General features: G+C 34.6%; 1 protein-coding gene across 8 annotated transcripts in view; it reads right to left on the bottom strand.

Annotated features, from left to right (window-relative positions):
• Csnk1g1 (casein kinase 1 gamma 1) overlaps positions 1-21,333 on the bottom strand; it is a 165,441-nt gene that overhangs the window by 111,201 nt on the left and 32,907 nt on the right. For all 8 annotated transcript variants that reach the window (XR_007106393.1, XM_047535731.1, XM_047535725.1 and 5 more), the window contains one exon: positions 287-689. Coding sequence is in view for 7 of the 8 variants with exons in the window: in XM_047535731.1 (XP_047391687.1) it covers positions 287-467 (181 nt within the window). In the remaining variant the exon portion in view is untranslated. The remainder of the gene's footprint in view (positions 1-286; positions 690-21,333) is intronic.

The following is a 21,333-nucleotide window of genomic DNA, read 5'->3' as shown; positions in this document are numbered from 1 at the left end:
CCATGTAAATCAGAATCTGGATTTTATTGATAACTTGGGTGCATCTATACTTATATCATAAAGTCTCAGAATTATTGAAAAAATTTAAAGCCTATCACACATAGACCTTGAACAATAAAATTATGACTCATAATGACCATAGTCCCCTTCACGAATCCTTTATTTCTTATACCGACAGGACCTACTTAAGAGAAACTTCCCACAAAACTATAAACTGTTGTCTTGAAACATACCAAGCTTATTATAGCAATTGTTGTTAGTGGAAGCCACTGATCCGATTTCTTACCTAATCTGAGCTCTCCGAAGTTCCCACACCCTATCTTCTTGCCAACCCTGAAGTTGGGTCCTACCATAAGAACCCCAGAGGATGTCGAGGAGCCAGATGGTCGAGAGCAGTGTGCACTCCTTTGTGCCATGGGTTTAGTTGTCCGTTGTCTTTCATCCTTTTCCCTACTAGGATGGTCCATGATCCTACACGACAAAGTCTCTGTATAACGAGTAGCCTCAGTGTGTATACCTCTCTTCAATATAAAAGTATGTCCAAATAAACCGTAGTCAGAGAAATATAAGAAGTTCTTTTGGCACCATATTTATGTTTCTAATGTATCTCCAGGAGATGAAAAACCATTGATTAGTTCCTGTAGGACATGTAGTCTGTAGGTCTCAAGCATAGGAGGACATTTTGTAACCTAGGTAAAAATCAAGAAAACATGCAGTTAAAAATTAAATTTTAAAACAAACTGAGAAAGTCACTACTAATTAGAATGGATCCTATCCAAAGATGAACAAAATGGATAGCTTCCTGAAATAGGTTTTGGTTTCATATCCTCCAACAGTTTAACCATCTGGATTAAGTTATTCATGTGTTAACATAAGCTCAGTGGGCTGCAAACTATGGAAACTAAGGGAACACACAAGCCTTTACCATAAAATGGTTTCTTCTAGTAATGTACCTATGACCAAATACAAAGTATTTGTTGGCTTTCTCATCACAGGTTAAAAGAAAGATCTAATGAGGTCACGGCCAAGTTAAATAAAATGTGGACAATTTAATTACAAGTTCTCTTCTTTTTAATTTATCTAGAATTTAACCAGAAATGAGGTTACTCACTCACTGCCTCTCTTTCCTATTCCATCATTTATCAAGCACTGGCAGCATTTAGGCAATTCAAAATGTTACCATTTAACATATACTACTTCTAGGAAGGTATTTCCCAACCCGATTGGTACTAAGTAGCTATAGACTGGAGCTTTGGAAAGCTCAACTTTTGGTCTAGTTTTGATGTGGATTTAGTATGCAATGACAGAGTTCCTAAAGGAAATCCATTACAGAACCTCAAAGAGAAAATAAAGCCAAGAAACTAAAAAATCTTAAACGTAACATTCATCCCTACCAGATTTCCCCAGTTTCCCAATTGAGCTGAATCTAACACAAAAGTTTACAATGAGATAATTCTGATGCTATAATTGATAATCCATGTGAATATCTGTAATATTATGTTTTGGTTTTTGTCCATGGTTTCTGGTTCATTACTCCAGTAGCCCTTGTTATTTCCTGAAAAGACTTTTTTTTTTTTTTTTTTTTTTTTTTTTTGGTGGTGCCGGGGATTGAACTCAAGGCCTTGTGCATGCTAGGCAAGCACTCTATCAACCGAGCTATATCTGCAGTTCTTGTTACTTCCTAAGACATCAAAATAATGTGAGGGTGCTTTAGACCTCACAGGCAGGCCTCAGAAAACAAAATATAACCTTCCCTTTGCCTTCCTTTACCTGCTCCTTTTTCTCCCCAAGGCAAGCCATAAAAACTAGAATTTCTTTTCCCCAAGGCAAGTTACACTGTGAGTTCTTAGAACTTCCCACAACCTATCTTCTTGCCAATTCTGAAGTTGGGTCCTACCATAAATACCCCAGAGCATATCTATTCTCCAATGCCAGTTCCCCTGCTCCTACTGTGGAGGTGCTGACCATAAAGACATTTTCTGACCAATCTTGTTTCATAGAAGATCATAATACCCTCATTTGAAAAAGGGCTCTGCCCCATATCTGGCAAGAAAGAATGCTGCACAGAGAGGCAAAAGAATCTGAACAGACAGGCTTGCTGGGTTTCCCCACTGTCAATTATTAACATAAGATCATATGCTTTTATCCAATCAAATTTCTGCACAGTTGTCCACACTTCAATCATGCCTACACAATGAAGTCTTCATAAAGAAGACAAAGGACAAAACTTGGAGAACTTCTGGATAGCTATTAACATAATTATAGACTGGGAGATTCCTGAAAGGTGTCATACCTACAGAGAGCAGGGAAATCCTGTACCCCTTGACCCATAACTTATCCTATGTATCTCTCCTTGCATATCCGTTGTACTATTCTCTATAATAAACCAGTATATACTTTTCCCTGAGTTCTGTGACTCACTTAATAGAATGGACCCAAGGAAGGGGTTGTGGGAAGGCCTATTTATAGCCAGTCACTCAGAAGCAGAGATAAAACAGGTTGAGGAATGGCATCTGAAGGGTGGGAGAAGGGGACCATCTTGGCAACTGTTTTCTCAACCTGTGGGATCTGATACTATCTCCTGTCTGTGTCAGAATTGAATTGAATTAGGACAAGGACAGCTAGATAGTGTCCACTGCTGCAGAAATCTTGCTTGCTTGCTGGTGGGAAGAAATCCCTATACCTTTTGGGATCACAGAAGTCTTCCATGTTGATTATTAAGGTGTGAGAAGAGGAAAATCAATTCTGTTTTCTCAACTCAATGCCCTTAAGAAAACAAAATACTCTTATTGTCACCATTCATGTGCTAAACCCGTGCTTATGTTTCATATTTAAAAATAATCTCTTAGCCAAGCACGGTGGCACACGCCTGTAATCCCAGTGGCTTGGGAGGTTAAGGCAGGAGGACTGCAAGTTCAAAGCCAGCCTCAGAAATTAGTACGGCCCTAAACAACATAGCAAGACCCTGTCTCTAAATAAAAAAATAAGAAAGGGCTGGGGATATAGCTCAGTGATTAAGTGCCCCTGGGTTCAATCCCTGGTACCAAAAAAAAAAAAAAAAAAACAATTACTTGGTTACCATCACCAGAATATAACAGAGAAAAATATTTAGACTATAAGATTTCTGAGGACACTAGATGTTAAGAGTACAATCACAGGTAGAAAGCTAAGAGCTGACTGTACAAGTGGGTACATAATACAAGAATATAATCTGCTTGCTTCATTATAGTAGTTAAAATTACTGCTTTACTCTCATTTTATTTTGAGACAAGGTTAGCAATTACTAGATTTCCTACATGAACAATATTATAAATTTGTATTTCTCCTCAATTCTTTCTCTTATGTTCAACTATATCCAATATACTCTGACTATCTTTGTCTTTTATCCAAATCTCTCAAACAATATTGGAAAGAAAAGAGAAAACTTAAAATGCTTTATAGGCTCATCTCAATTTTGGGAGTATGTCTATATGAGACACTGGCAGCTACACTTTCTTTTGGAAAAAATTTTTTTCTTATTTGTAGATGAACGCAATACCTTTGTTTTATTTATTAAGTTTTATGTGGTGCTGAGGATTGAACCCAGTGCCTCACATGTGCTAGGCAAGTGCTCTACCACTGAGTCATAACCCCAACCCTATACATTCTTATGTAATAAACTGAGGAAACAGGATATGTCTTATCCTATCTATTCAATTTATGAGTATTTGATTAACTTCCAAATTCTCATAAAGTATCACTAGTATAATAGTCTCATTTCTTAAGATTTGATAACTATACTATATTGTGTAGTCCTCTTCATGTTTTTCATTTGTTTACTGCTTTTAAACAGATTTTTATAATGCTTTTCACTAACTTCATCCTTTGCATTTAGACTCATGTAACAGTAGTGCTCACATACAGCCCTTCCTGTCCAGGTAGACCTGAATATATTAAGAAATATACAGAACATGCTGGACGAAAGACCTCTAAAATGCCAAAAATTTCATTCAGCTTGGGACATAACATCCGTATGTAGAACAGAAAAATCACTGTACCGCCCACAAACATGGCAAAAATTCATTTAAGGTGATAATTTTTGAATCTATGCATGGGATATTATTAGCACTAATTAATAATTATGAAAGATTAATAATATTCAATACTACCTTAATGAGGCACCTCTCATTTAAGAAACCAAAGTAACTTAATGATTCTTTTTTAAAATCCTGGGGCTGGGGTTGTGGCTCAGTGGTAGAGTGCTTGCCTAGCATGTGTGAGGCACTGGGTTCGATTCTCAACACCACATAAAAATAAATAAAGTAAAATAAAGGTATTGTGTCCATCTACAACCAAAAATTTTTTTTAAAAAAGTCTTCTTTCCTTCAACCTTCCCCTCTTTTCCTTCTCTCTCTCCCTCCTCCTTCCTCAATACTGGGAATTGAACCCAGGGCCTCACATGTGCTAGGCAAGCACTCTACAATTGAACTACATCTCCAACGCTTTATTTTATTTTGAGACAGCGTCTTGCTGAGTTACCCTGACTGGTCTCAACTTGTGACCCTTTTGCTTCAGCTCTACACCCACAATACACACCCAGTAGCTGGGATTACAGACCTGCACTACCAAGCCTGACTTAAAATCCTATTTCTTTATCACCACCCACTGCTCAAAATGAATTTCTGGTTCCCAATCACAAACTCTGTAGCTTGTATCTCAATCCTCTGTTTAAACAGCTACTACATAGGGCCAAGGATGTAGCTCAGTGAAAGAGTACTTGTCTAGTATGCATAAGGTGCTGGGTTCAATCCCCAGTACAAGAAAAACAAAAACTGCAACATAAATACATGTTTTAGTCTTATATCTAGAATGGCATCTTAACTCTTCCATTTGCATTAAAGGTTTGACTCAAAGCTTAACTCCTGGGTGACATCTTCTACAACCGATTTGTCATTTACACTAGAAACACCACTGCCTCTATCAGTCATCTGTCACCCACCATGTATCAGATTATAATTATACATACTCTAATATCTAATTTGATTATAAGTTTTTAAACTTAGGGATACTATAATATCACCTTTAGTTTCTTACATATACTTAAAGTAGTACGCAATAAATATTAAGTAATACTTATGCTGGACTTCTTCAAGTAACAAAACAAATTTCAGCAACACAATCAAATATTTATACAATAGAGAACTAGAATTCATCTATCAAAAAGCTAATATTAATTCACTTAAATTCAGTATTAAGATGGGTTAGGATTTCTACTTCACAAGAATATGATATGGTTTGGGGGCTGGGGATATATCTCACTTGGTAGAGTGCTTGCCTCACATGCACATGGCCCTGGGTTCAATCGCCAGCACCACACACACACAAAGAATATTACATATATTATACAGTTTATTTACAGTAACTAGTTGATAACATGTAAAAAAGTCAGCTTAAGAAGGAGGTCAACTAATACTCAAAGTAAAAATTAAGCAATACTTTAACATTAAAAAATGGTTTCCAAAGACAGCAGCAAAAGACGAACTATGCTTATTTTTTAACATTATTATCTATCTCATATTATTTCTAGTCCTTTTTATTCCACTTTTAAAAAAGTAGAGGGGCTGGGAATATAGCTCAGTTGGTAGAGTGTTTGCCTCAAATGCACAAAGTCCTGGGTTCTAATCCCCAGCACCAAAAAAAAAAAAAAAAAAAAAAAAAAAAAAAGTAGAGAAATTATATAAATGCAGTAAGTATGTATATGTATTTATTTTTCTAATGAATAACCATTTGGCAATAACTTCTAACTTATTTATTAAACATGTTTCACACCGTGATGAATCCATATTTGAATTTTTAGAATCAGACCAGCAAGTTCCTTAAGAAACCTCAATTCTAGTGGTTCCCATTAATTTAGATATGCCTGAATTAAAGAAAAGATGAGATATTTTTTAAAGTATGAAACTCCACATATTTTTTGAAATCAAAAGTCATATCTTGCTGGTGATAAAAATGATAAAAGTGCCAAGCGTGGAGGCACACACCTGTAATCTCAGCTATTTGGGAGGCTGAAGCAGGGGCATTTCAGCCTGGGCAATTTAGTAAAACCTTGTCTCAAAAAATAAAAAGGGCTGGGGATGAAGTGAGTGGTAGAGTGCTCCCCTAGCATTCATAAGGTCCTGGATGCAATCCCTTGTTCTGCAAATTAAAAAAAAAAAGGACAAAAGATGTAAATTAGATATCTCACCAACTGATAAACAGATGACAAATAAGTGTATGAAAAGATGTTCAATACTATGTCACCAGGGAATTGCAAATTAAAATAAATGAGATACTATTATACACCTATTAGAATGGTGAAAATCCAAAATACTATGACAACACCAAATGTTTAGAGAAGAATATAGAGTAACAGGAACTTTCATTCATTAATGGTGGGAATGCAAAATGGTACAATCACTTTGGAAGGAATTTTAACAATCTTATAAAATTAAACACAATTTTTACAGATGATTCAATAACCACACTCCTTGGAGTTTACCCAAATGAATTGAAAATTAATGTTCCCACAAAAACCTGCACATAAATGCTTATAGCAGTCTTACTTGTAATTATCAAAAAAAGCCTCAAAACCAAGGATACTTTAATAGGTCAACAGATAAACAAATTGTGGTAAAGCCATGCAACAAAATATTATTTAGCAATTTAAAAAAAAGAATGAGTAAGTCACCAAAAAACATGGAAGAAAGTTAAATGTATATGGCAAACTGAAAGAAGTCAATATAAAAAGGCTAAGCACTATAACTTGATGACATTCTGGAAAAGGTAAAGCTATGGAGATAGTAAAAAGATCAGCGGTTGCCTGGCAGAAAGGGGACAGAAGGATGCAGGGATGAATGGTTGGAGCACAGATTTTCCAGGCAGTCTAACTATTCTATATTGATAATTGGCTCATCAATTGTAGTAAATGTACCACACTGATGGTATATTTTAATAGGGAAAAATAAAGTGTGTGTAAGTGTGTGTGTGTGTGTGTGTGAGAGAGAGAGAGGGGGGGAGAGAGAGAGAGAGAGAGAGAGAAAGAGAGAGAAAGAGAGAGAAGGAAAGAGAGTGTAAGAGTATGGAAATTCTGTTCTTTTGACATAATTTTTCTGTAAACCTAAAACTGTTCCTAAAAATTAAAAATAGCAATAATTTCATCTAAAAACAGCACCCAAGAGACTAAAAGTACTTGGGAATCTATTTATATAACACATATAGGACTGGGGATGTAGCTCAGGGGTACAAAGCTTGCCTAGCATGTGTGAGGCCCTGGGTTTAATCCCTAGCATTGTAAAAACAAACAAAACAAAACATTTATACTCAAAATTATAAACTACCATTGAGAGAAATTAAAGATTTATGTAATTGGAGGGACTGGAAGGTGTGTTCATGGATTAGAAGTTGTGATGTCAGTCTTCCTTAAAGACAAATTTAAGGAATTTAAATTATCAAAATCAATATAGTATGGTTAGAGGGATTAAAAAACTGATTAAAAAGTATATATGGAAACCGCAAAATAAATCTGTGACTATTTTGTTATAGCAACCAGGAAACTAACACTTCTTGCAACTGCTATAATAATCTTTATATATATGTATATAATTTTATATATGTATATAATATATGTATATAATCTTTCATACACACACATATAATGTAAGAAAAAAGAACATGGAAAAGCAAAGAACACAAAATAGCTAAAACAATCTTAAAATACACAGGAAAGTGTACAAAAAGATCATACAAGTTCTATATGATTCCACATATATGAAATATCTAGAGTAGTCAAAATCATGAAAACAAATTGGAAAGGTGGTTGCCAGGGACTGGGAAAAAGTGGAAATTAGGAGTTTGACAGATATACAATATCAGTGTTGCAAGATGAAAAAATTCTAAAGCAATATATAACATTGCTGTTGCATACCAATGTGAATATGATTAACCCTACAGATCTGTACACTTAAAAATGGTTACCAGGGTAAATTTTATATTATGTGTTTTCCTCCTTCAATAAAAAATATCAGAATACAAAGTAAATCTATTAATTTCAGAACATTTTTTAAAGCCACAATTATTAAGACGTATCTGTTATTTCAATTATATAAAGTTCAAAAATAGGAAAAGTTAGCCCGGGTGAAAGAACCAGAAGTGTTTGCCCAGAGAAAGGTAGGGATTTAATGGAAGATAACACTAGGCTGATGAATATCCACAGGTAAATGCATTTATCAAAACTCACCAAAGTGCTGGGCACGGGGGTGCACACCTGTAATCTCAGTGACTTGGAAGGTTGAAGCAGGAGGATAGCAAGTTCAAAGCCAGCCTCAGCAACTTAGCAAGATCCTGTCTCTAAATAAAAAATAAAAAATGGCTGGGAACATGGCTAAGTGGTTAAGTGCACCTGGGTTCAATTCCTGGTACCAAAAAAAAACCCACAAACTCACTAAAGTTTGTTTAAGATCTATATGATGAAAAAAAAAAGAGATCAGTATGACATAATTCACAAACAAAAATACATAGGGATGGGGGAGGGACAGTGTAGTATGTCTGATCCTGAAAAGAGTGAGGAAGGCAGCACAGGTGGTTCGAGTCCAAGCATGGAAAGTAAAATCCAGCATGATATGTTGGAACATGCACAAGGTGAGGATGGCATCCATATGAAGGAAGTAGTCTGGTACAGAGTGGGGACCCAAATAGAGTAAGAAGAGTAGCAATAGGAGAGTAGTTATATACAGGCAGAGTGATTGAATAGGTAACATATTGAGGACAATTATGGTCAAATTTTTCAGTATAAGAATTTTAAAATGGAAAAGGAAAAACCTAGAATGAAACATGTGGTGATGAATAGGCATTAGAGATATCAAAGTAAACTCATGACTTTTTACACACACACACAGATAAATATAGCAATAATATAATTACTATCTCTATCCACTAACAGAACCTATGGGGAGCAATACCCAATAGCAATGAACACATCTGACATATACCATTCTCAAGTAAAAGGAACTAGGAATCCTTGGAGAAATGGCTAATTTTAGAGCTGAGGCAGCTAATAGAGAACAATATGAGCCTAGAACATGAAAATAAGGAAATGGTCAATGAATGATAGGAATATGTCAAAAGAATACAGAAGGGATGGGGTTGTGGTTCAGTGGTGGAGCGCTTGTCTAGCATGTGTGAGGCACTGGGTTCAATCCTCAGCACCACATCCATAAATAAATAAAATAATTTTTAAAAAGAAAGAATACAGAAGCTATCTTGTAGGGAAGGTTCCTACTGACCAAATCTGAATATCAAAATTATACAAAAGATTATAACCCACCAAATAAAGAAGTAAATGAAGAATTTATAAGGTATAATTGAATAAATTACAAGTCTGATTAGTAATGTGATATTTACTTAAGTCTTAAAGTAACTTTTCCTAAAATATTTAGCATAATTTTGAAGTTGATCCTTTCTCTATAATTTCAGGACAAGTGGCAAAACTTAAAGGGACCCTGAGGATTAGATAAACTGTGGGTATTTAGGAAATACATACTAAAATGCTGGGGCCTATGGGAAATCTTGTTCGGGGAGAAAATGTTCTTTGCATTATTATTTTTTAAAATATTTTTAGTTGTAGATGGACACAGTACCTTTATTTTATTTATTTATTTTTATGTGGTGCTGAGGATTAAACCCAGTGCCCCACATGTGCCAGGCTCTACCACCGAGTCACAACCCCAGCCCATGTTCTTTGTATTATATTTGCCAAAAATGCATAGAAAACATTGTCTACTTATCTGTAATACTTATTCCTAATGTATTTTTCTTTATAATGTTCATCTTTGGCAACACTGAATCCTTCCACTGAACAAGTAAATTAAAATGAAATTAATGTCTTTAGGTTTACATCTTCAGCTCTCTTTTTCAATAAAAGAGCTAATCTCATTTCCATAAATTAGTCACCAGCTATATGTTTTCAGACTTCCTGCATATTTTAGAAATAAGCAAGGCAGTTGCGGTAAAATATAATGACACTTTATTTCCCTTCCAGCTATCATTCATTCACTCTCATTTTATTTGTTCTGTGATTTCATCATCTTAGGAGGGTTCTCTGCATCTTCCCGTCTTTACTTTTTTACTCTGCTTAGATTTCATAATCTATAATTTCTATCACTGTTCAGCCAAAGTCTCTACTGTGTGTAAATCTTACAATTGATCATCTATGCTGCTGAGTACTGATAAAAAAAAAATGTTACAACTAGTACCATTATAAATATGTGCTCTCCTAATTCACCAGAATACTGAACAGTGCTGTACAGTTCTTCTGGTGTTTCCTTATTCTTAGCAGGTGATCCTCTATTTCATTTAAGAAATAAAAGTCACAGATCAACCTACTGCAAAAGGTACAGGATGATACACCATTTTTAAAGAATTCTTATACTATTTCAAAAGTTAAGTAAAAATTAAGCATAATACCTTGAACCTTCCTCAAATCCCATTTTCAACAATCTATAAATAGAAAATTATGATACTGACCAAATTATATAATTATGTGCATATAGGAATAAATGAATACCACTATTATGTATAATTACAATGCACCAATAAAAATATGAACAAAAGGGCAAAAAATCATTAAAATCTTGCTAAAATGTCATAATAATATATATATATATATCAGTGAATATATGTAGCAAAAAAAAAGAAAATATTAGTAAAATGTTCAGCCCAATCTCATTTACCATTACACCCAATGAGAAAAATGAATTTTACTCCCTCAGACTCTGTTCACAAGGGCTCTTACTGTACATGATTCTCAAGAAACATAATTTTATTGGTTAAAGATATGTATTTAAAAAAATATGTATTTTTCATAAAATGTAACTGCAGAACACACAACAACTTCACCTGGTGCTCAACTAGAGAAAGAGAATTTGATCCAACACTGGAAGAAAACCTGACCACACTGGATTTATTTAAAGGCAATCTATGTGTTTCTGAAAAGCACATGTGACCATACATATTAATCTCATGTGATGAGTTGAGACCCAAATTATGAGTAAGATCTGACCCAAGTATACTGATGAGGCCATCTACCAAGTATTATTATTAATAACGAGAAACTAGAATCAACTTAGATGCCCATGACTTGGAGAATAGCTAACCTCCAATATACCTATGCTGTGGAACAGTGAGTATATAGCTATTGAAAAGAAAAAAGGTAGATATGTATGTCTTAATTTTGGAAAGAGCTAATACCCTATTAGGTAAAAAAGCCTAGTGTAGAATAAAATGTATATCATTATCCTACCAAAAGAAGTAAAATGAAAACAAATTAGTACTGTATTCTTTTGCAAATACTCTACTGGGAATATGTTGGCACATACTTAGAAGTCTGTGAAAATTAACAGCAGTTTATTTCTGAGGAATAGGGTCAAAAGGAAAAGAATAAAACTCTAAATTTCTAACATTTTTAGTAATTTTTTTTCCTTTGTCAGTTGCTGGGGATAGAACCCGGGGTAGATCCTTCCAGATCTGGCACCTGTTCACCTCTCCAAGACTTCATTTCTGTTAATTCCTCCCCTCACATTATATGTTAATGGATAGTGAAATACTTCAATTCTTCCAAAGGGCCCTGGATCCTTCTTTATCTCTGCTTCTCATGATGTTAACTTATGGACGTATTTAACTTTCACCTTAAATATCTTTATTAACTACCACAAGCAATTACAGTAGCCCTCATATGTATTACTAAAGCACCCACCAACAACACTAATACCTGTGTACTAACTTTGTGAAGGCATGAACTGTTTCTTATCACATTCACCATTTTACTCACTGGGAATACCATAGTCAGTTCTCAGATATTTAGTGATTAAAGGGATATACAAATGTATAATTGACTTCCCAATTCTGTTCTCAACCAATGAACTCAAATTCAAATCCCAAAGATCTCAATCTAAGAGGGAAAAACATTACAAATATCATGACAATTATATCTTGTTTTAATTATCTGCAATGTTATCGCTATTAAAAAAGGCACTAGTCTTTAGAAAAATAAATTTTCACCTATGTTAGATGCTATAAGAGACCATCAAAAGCTGAAAACTAATGACAAAGATAATGGTTTTATTTTAGAACCAGTTCTAAGTCTTCTCATGTGGGAGTTTCTCTGACATTATCAATATTTAGTTCTTATGTATTTTTCCAGGCCATGAAGAACCATCTATTTAATATAGGCACAAAGTTGATAAGGTAAGAAGATCAGTGCTAGAAATATCGAATTTTATTCTCAGCCCCAGCACCAATTTGTTTTCCTCCATTCAATTTACCTTCTACAAAAGAAAAAGGGTCATACTTAAAACATAGAAAAACAGATTTAAAGAATTGTTTCTTAAAACATGTACACATGCATTTTTTTATATTACTTCTAAATAAATGAATCTTAGAGAATGACAGCAATTATGCAAGGAGTTTGAAACATGTCCAGATGTCAAAAAGAAAATGTACAAGCACTTTTATTTATTTAATGCACAAGCACTTACATTTATTTAAAGTGTTCTTAAGTCAAAAAATATTTAGGGAGTGCCTTCTATGTGCCTAAAAACTGGTATAGTCACTAGAGTTAGAACAGTGAACTCAACATATACAATTGTCTGCTCAGAGAGTTTACAGTATAGAATGGACATCATAAGCAACCACATGAATAAAAAAGTGTTACAGGGCTGGGGATATAGCTCAGTTGGTAGAGTGCCTGCCTCGCAAGCACAAGGCCCTGGGTTCAATCCCCAGCACTGAAAAAAAAAAAAAAAAAAAAAAAAAAAAAATTTAAAAAAAAAAGTGTTACAAATCTGAACCAGGATACAAGTTAAACAGAGTTGCTGAAAGTAAGTTGTTAATATTTCTGTTTTGGTACCAAGGATTGAATCCAGAGGTGCTTTACCATTGAGCTAGATCTCCAGCCCCATTCATTTCTTATTTTGACACAGGGTCTCATTAAGTTACCAAAGCTGGCTTCAAAATTGCAATCCTTGTGCCTCGGTGTCCTAAGTCAATGAGATTACAGTCATGTGCCACTGTGGCCACCTGAAATAAAGCTTATGGGTGGTGAGTCAGAACAAGTTTTAGATAAGAGGGTGGTAAGGACTTTATGAGAAGTCACTTTTAAACAGTGTTCTCAAGGATGAGAAGGTGCCAACCTTGTCAAGGGCTAGGGACATAGCCTTGAGACAGAGAGAATAATAGCTTCTAAAGAAAGGCTGTTGGGGGGCTGAGTTGTGACTCAGTGGTAGAGCACTTGTATCACATATGTGAGGAAGTGGGTTCAATTCTCAGCACCACATGTAAAGAAATGAATAAAATAAAGGTCCATCAACAAATAAAAAAATTTTTTAAATTTTAAAAAAGAAGAAGAAAGAAACGCTGTTGGTGAAAGACCAATGAAATGGGGATTACCATGAGCAAGGTGAAGAGGCAGGGTGAGTTCATTAGTCAGTCCTTTCTGTAGCAATGAAAAGCCATTTAAGCAAGGAAGTGACATTTGTACTTAAAGCAATGTCGGCATTTACATTTTATAAATGACTGATTCTGGGTGTTCTGTGATCTATTCAATGGAGTCAACCTGGATGTACCTGCCTTGGTAAAGACAATCATTTCTTTTCATAAAGGAGGTTAAATTTATGGTCACTGACTGGGTCACAGAGTCCAATCCAGTCAGAGAAGTCCAAATCCTGAGCTCTCTATTCCTTCTTCCACACTTACCACAGGACCCTGCTTGCCCACTCACTTACTCACCCATTCAGCCCCATTGAGTCAAAAGTGTACTGGCCTCAACTGTCCTCCTGAAATAATAAAAAACAAACGTGTGTGGTAATTTTAAATATGTTCACAATTTTTTTTGCTAGGCAGCCTAATTTTCCCTCCCTTAAGCAAATTAGTTTTTTCTATTTCCCATGTTGAATGTTCTTCTTCAACTTAATAGTATATTTATGCCCTCTTTCTGTGGCAAAATTTCTCTTTGGGGGACACATTTGAGTTTTTTAAAATAGTTTTATTGACATATAGTTCAAATACCATGTATTCATCTACTTAAAGCACATCTGTCTTAAAAATAATTTTTGAACTGGGAGATTTCAAATTTAGTCTTAGCCCACAGTCAGTGCAATTAATTTTTGTTGCATTTGTTTACCTGGTAAATAATCAGCTTTTCTAGTTGCTTCACTCATTTCACCACTTGATAGGGTGGGCAGAGAGCTATATAACTGAGAAGGATTTTATGAGACTAATGACTGTTATTCTTACCTTTGGACCTTACCTCTAAATTTTATCTATCTAAGTTTGGTAGAGGGACTTCTACTAGAAGCTTTATCAGAGAGGAGGGAAAATACTAACTTATATGTGTATTTTTGCAAATGATCAATATAAATAAATTATACACAATTTCTTTAATAGCCATGCTAGTTAGTCTCAACACACAAACCATGTACCCAATTAACTTTCTTACCCCTGTGACTTACTAGTAGGAGTTTTCAAACTGTATGTGGTTCTAACAACAGTATATAGTACTCTCTGAAAGGACAGTTGAAAATGATTTTCTTTCCATCTGGTCCAAATTGTATTATCACTGGAAGATAATTCTCAAAATTTGTGAAATGAAATTAGAGCAGTTATCTGATTTTCATCACCTCAATAAAATTTTCTCTGCTACTTTTTCTTTTGCTAATAGTAGTAGTAGTAGTAGTAGTAGTAATAGTAGTAGTAGTAGCAGCAGCAGAAGCTGTATTTTTGGTTTATTCATTATACCATATTGCTTTAGAAAGGGGTTAAGGTTGAAGGGCTGATAGGAATAAAAATGTATTTATATCATGTTTCCTTAAGAAAATTTACTATGTAAAACTACAGATGCATCCAGGCTCAAATTTACTGTGAAGTTTGATAAAATTTGGTTTCACTCAGATTCTTATCCATTAGACTGTGAGCCAACTTCTTGCTACTTCATAAAATCTGTCACATTTGAGCTGGAGTTGTAGCTCAGTGGAGAGCACTTGCCTAGTATGTGTGAAGCACTGGGTTCTATCCTCAACATTACATAAAAAATAAATAAAATAAAGATAAAAACAAATTTCGTTACATTTGATTTTGTCAAATTACATGTATCTTCCAACTGTTAATAAATCCTATATACTCTCAAAAAATAAAAATGTGCCAAGCACTGTGGTGCATGCCTGTAATCCCAGTGGCTTGGGAGGCTAAGACAGGAGGATCCTGAGTTCAAAGTAAGTCTCAGAAAATTAGTGAGGCCCTAAGCAACTTAGTGCGATCCTGTCTCTAAAGAAAATATTAAAAAGGCTGGGGATATGGCTCAGTGGTTAAGAACCCCTGGGTTCAATTCCTGGTACCAAAATAATTTAATTTAAAAAATAAAAATAAAAATGTGACATCCTAAGAATAAGCAAAAGAAATAAACCTTTTTTTGTTTTTTCCAAAAATAGTTTGAGTAGTGCCTTTAGAATAAATAGGCTCCTGGTATGATTATTTTAAAGGAGCAATACTTGTTTGGATTTTAAATTATTTTAAGTTTAAGAATTAGCTAAATTTATCATTTTACTCCCTTATATTTATGTTATAGACATAAAACACATTACCTTTCCCTTGAAAAGGAAAATGATTGTCTAGAAGAATTTTTTAAAAAATGAATGATACCCTAAGTAGATGAAGGTTTTTCCTTATTCTCCAGGTAAATTCACTGACATAGGCACATATCAAGAAATAAACAGATATTGAATGTCACAAGGGATGATTACTGGGAAAGTGCATAGTAGTCAAGTGAACAGTGAGTGTCCCACCAAAAGAGTACAGCTCTCTCTAAAGCTGTGGAGTTTGGTCATTAAGATTACAGATCCAACATTGCCAAGTCTGATATTTCAGAAATTTTAATGAGACTTTCCAGTTTTTATATGTTGGATTTTATTTTATTTTATTTTATTAATTTAATTTAATTTAATTTAATTTAATTTTATTTTATTTTATTTTATATTTTATTTTATTTTATTTTATTTATTTATTTATTTTTATTATTTTTTTTTTTTCCCTTTCTGGTACTGGGGATTAGACCAAGGGGTGCTCTACCATTAAACTACATTCCCAGTCCTTTCATTTTTTTATTTTGAGACAGAGTCTGACCTCAAACTTGTGATCCTCCTGCCTTAACTTTCCCAGTAGCTAGAATTATAGGTACACACCTGTACCAGTGCCACTGGTACTTGGCAATTTGTTTACAATATTTAAAAATTTAAACACACAGCAAGACCCAGTGGTGCATGTCTGAAATCCCCAGGTACTGAGGAAGTTGAGACAGAAGGATTGTAAGTTTGAGTTCAGGCAGGGCAAAACAGGAAGAACCTGTCTCAAAATAAAAAATAAAAAGGGCTGGAGATGTAGCTCAGTGGTAAAGCACCCGTGGTTCAATCCCCAATTCCAAAAGAAAACCAAAATAAACAAAAATTTAAACACTGTCAGAGCTACCAGTTTGTAACCTCTGGTCTAAAGTTCTTAAAGACAGGCAAGTGGTATGCAACTGTATTCTAGTATATCCAGAAACTTAAGCAGGAGGATCACTTAAGCCTAGGTGTTCAAGATCAGCTTGGGCAACATAGCAAGACCAAATGTCAAAAAATAAATAAAATTTTAAAATAAAAATAAACTTTTCAAAGTAAAATATTGCTTTTAAAGTAAAAAACAAGGATGGGAATTCATAAAATAGTAAAACAACAACAACAACAAAAAAAACTCTTTAAAATAAAAAGTACCTAGTTAACCCTAGTAATGAAGTTACTAGGTTATTCTTAAAGCAAGAATCTGAAATAACTATTGTCTTTCTACAGAGACATTCAGAATAGCATATTTAGCATTTTTAAATGAATTTATTTCTGTTTCTTATTCAAGGAAAAATTTCCACATCTCAATTTCAAACCCAAAAAAGAACAATTTAACATATTATTCTACGGAAATGAGCAGAGTTCAAAATAAAAGCTTATTCCCCAATGAGATAATGAAAGTATTTATATGACAAACAGATGGGTTTATAATGTAAAAGGTCATAAATTATTATCACATAAAAATATCAGGGGCTGTTGGTTGATTTGATCATGGATGAGTGTTCACTGTTTCACTGAGTGGTATTTAATGGTTACTTGAAGAGATGCTATTCGAAATCTGCTGTCACTGTATACTCAATGTATAAACATTACTCTATTTTTATTTAACATTTGTCAGATGTCAAAGAATTTTTATTAATCATTTTCTGCACCCAAACATATACACAAGTTCACCTGTCTGGTTAGAATATTAAAGTTATATTTAATATAATTTCAAAACAGCCATTATCTGATTATCTTCTCATTATATGGTCTACACAGAAATGCAAAACGGTATAGAAGTCTTCTAGGATTTTTTTTCCTTCTAGTATTCTTAATACAAAGCAACTCTTTTTCCCAACAGACTTTATTATTCTCTGAATTCACTGCATAGGACATAATGAAAAGAAGTAGTTCATTCTGATTAAGGCACATGTCACATTGTAGAACAATGACAACTGTAACATCTAAAATGTATTAGGTCCTTACTTTCCAGCTACTTTTTAAGTGCTTTTTAAATATATTAATTCATTAAATCCTTCCACAACCCTGCAAGAGAGTAACATTTTTTACTAACATCCTTACATCACAGATAAGGAAATCAAGTACAGTACATATAAGATCACAAAACTAAGCATCAATAATACTTGGCACATGACTCAAAGACCCTGATTTATACTACTGCTCTTTTATAATCATTTTACTGATTATCAAACATATTAGGAAGAGAAGCAGGTCAGGTGCAGTGGTGCACACCTGTAATCTCAGCAACTTGGGAGGATGAGGCAGGATGATCAAAAGTTGGAGGCTGGGCTGGGGAGATAGCTCAGCTGGTAGAGTGCTTGCCTCACAAGCACAAGGCCCTGAGTTCGATCCCCAGTACCACACACACAAAAAAAGTTGGAGGCCAACTGGGCGTCGCGTGGTGCATGCCTGTAATACCAGTGGCTTGGGAGGCTAAGGCAGGAGGATCTTGAGTTCAAAGCTGACTTCAGCAATTTAGTGAGGCCCTAAGAAATGCTGTGAGACCCTGTCTCTAGATAAAATATAAAAAACAAAAAAGGTGGCTGGGGATGTAGCTTAGTAGTTAAGCATCCCTTGCTTCAATCCCCCTTACCCAAAAAAAAAAAAAAAAAAAAAAAAAAAAAAAGTTGGAGGTCAGTCTCATCAATTTAGTGAGACCCTTTCTCAAAACAAAAGGCCTATGGGTTGTAGCTTGTGGTAAAGTGCCCCTGGGTTCAATCTCTAGTCCTCCTCCATCCCAGAAAAAAAAGAGAAGCTCTGAGACCATTTACTATAGTGGCTAAGATTATAAATGAATCTCATTCGATTTCTTCAATTGGTTGTTAAGATTCATTGCTGACTATACAACAATCAAGAAAATGTATGCATTTAGAAAATATCAGGCCATTTTCAGTATAAATGCATTCTGTTTGTCTGTTTGTTTTTTGGTACTGGGGATTAAACTCAGGGGTACTCAACCACTGAACAACATCCCCAGCCCTATTTTGTATTTTATTAAGAGACAGGGTCTCACTGAATTGCTTAGCACCTCAATCTCTCTGAGGCTGGCTTTGAACTCGCCATCCTCCTGTCTTAGACTCCCGAGTTGCAGGGATTACAGGCGTGCACCACCGCCCCAGGCTCAGGTTTTTGTTAATAGGAAAGAACATGAAAAGTAAAATTTATTACCATAAAGTGCTGTAATATGTTTGGTAGGATAACTTTTGAACACATAAAAGCATCTGAACCATAAAAATTTGATTACCAGAGGCTTTAATAAGTAACTACTGAGCTTTTAAATTTTTGTGGTATCAGGAACACTGGACACTTTTTACTATAATCATTCTTTACAATAAGTAGTAATAAAACTACTATAATTCTAGCTACTCTATTTTAAAAATAAAGTATTAATTCTAAGATGAATGAAATAATGTAAAGCGAAATAGTCTTTAACCATATTTTACTTTCCCTGGGATAAGGTTACAATTACATTCTATCACTCAAGAACAGAGCAGCAGGTTTCTACTTAAATTCTATAAACATACATAATCAGCATCTTTCATTATTTTCAGTAAAGATAACTGAATTATATCAGTTGGAGGAGGTGTAGGTGGGAAGCTCAAGCCTAAAAATCAAACTACATACCCAGAAAGCTGTTAGTGCTGCGTTATTGTCATACAATGGTATCTCACACCAGGAAAAAGCATAGCACCAGAATCATAAGATTAATCATTTCTGTGACAAATAGAAATTAGAGAAATAGATTCACAACTACATTAAATAAAAATTTTGAAAGATCCACAATTATAACTACCCTTTACTCTAATATTGGAATTTATTTCACATCTCTGAATTTTTACAGTAGTTGAAAGCAAGCATGTTTTGAGTGCCTACTGCATATCAGGTACTACCATAAGGCAATTCACCTGACCTATTTAATAACTACCCTTAGGAGGTATAACTTAAGAAATAAGGTTCAGGGAGCCTTACACAGCTGACACAGCTAAGAAATGGCAGAGAGAAAACTCAAACTCAGATATGCCCTGAGTGAGTTCAAACATCACGTATGTCCCATCATACTCGCACCTCACTTTGCCCCATTCAAGGCAAACAAACAATTGCATCTCAGTTTTCAGTTAGTTTTACTGTTTTAAGACACACACACAAAGGCTACATCCCCAGTCTTTTTCTTATTTTGAGACAAGGTGTTCCTAAGTTGCATTGGTTGCCCTTGAACTTATGATTTTCCTGCACCAGTTTATGGATTAGCTAGAATTACAGGTATGTTCCACCATGCCTGGCTTAGAACAATTGGTTGTGATCTTCCACAAAGATTCAGAGTATTAGTTATTAATACTAAGAGTTTGCTTGGTTAACAGTATATAAAGAAAATGAATCATATATGGTGGCACATGCCTGTAATCCCAGCAGCTCAGGAGGCTGAGGCAGGAGGATCTCGAGTTCAAAGTCAGCCTTAGCAACTTAGCAAGGCTGTAAGCAACTCAGTGAGACCCTGTCTCTAAATAAAATATTTTTTAAAGGTCTGGGGATGTGGTTCAGTAGTTAAGCACCCCTGGGTTCAATACCTAGCACCAAAAAAAAAAAAAAGAAAGAAAGAAATTTTATTTCCAACACTTGCACCTGCTATTTCAGAACTGATTCTGTAAGAGAAGGGTAGCCCACCACAGGATTATGGAAAAAATATACTTCTCTTCTGGTAAAAGGGTGATTTATTTTAATCTCATTAAAATTTTCTTCCAGCCAAGGTATGCTAAGAACAATAACAACAAAAACCGCTTTCTCTGAGCAGATGGCTTTTCTTTCCTATTCAAGAAAAATCAATAATAAAACAATCATAATGAAGCCAGTATGGAGCCATAAACACCTCTCACTGGCATAAATTGCAATAGGGTGCTGAATCTTCAATTCTTTAAATGTATTAAAATAAAGGCTTTGATAACTGCAGTTTGGTAACAGAGTGACAGCATAACTAGCTATACAACACCAAAAGACAGTTTGATGACTGTCCCAAATAATTCCTGGCTTTAGTCCTCCATTAACTTCTTCATCACTTCCTACCTCTCAAAGAACAGTATGTATCTTCCATAAATATTTGTTTTATGAATGAAGATTTGAACTTTAAACTTAGAAACTTTCCACCTAATTGTAACCATTAAAAAAAAAAACTAAGCACAATCTTAGCAATGAAGAGTCATTCCAATATTCATGGGACCGATTCAAATTTCAATCTTTCCTGTTGTTGAGAGAATTTCAGATTCACATAAAAGTTACATCATGGTTTGAATTACTCCAATGTTAAGAGTCTATCTTAAGAGTCTATTCCTACTGCTTTCTGTCTTGTCCTAGTTACTTCATTTCAAAAACTTAAAGGCTAGGTAGAGCACAAAATTTACTTACAACATGCCTGTAAGCTCTCTCAATGTAGGTGCAAATCTTTCCTGTTAGTCATTGTACCCTTTACTGCCAACACTGAACCTTACACATAGTAGCTGCTCAATAAATGTATGATAAAAGGAATTGATAATACTAATCTTAGTTCATATATCTATCATCACACAAACCGACTGTGGTCTACCAAACTAGATTGTGTAATTCTGTGGAACCAGGGGCTGCTGTTTTCCTTATATACCTATAATGTTAAGCACTGTGTCAGAGTAAATAAATGTTTAAT

Source organism: Sciurus carolinensis, chromosome 2 (genome assembly GCF_902686445.1).
Source record: "Sciurus carolinensis chromosome 2, mSciCar1.2, whole genome shotgun sequence".
NCBI classification, from domain to species: Eukaryota; Metazoa; Chordata; class Mammalia; order Rodentia; family Sciuridae; genus Sciurus; species Sciurus carolinensis.
This window is presented reverse-complemented; position numbering and strand designations above follow the sequence as displayed.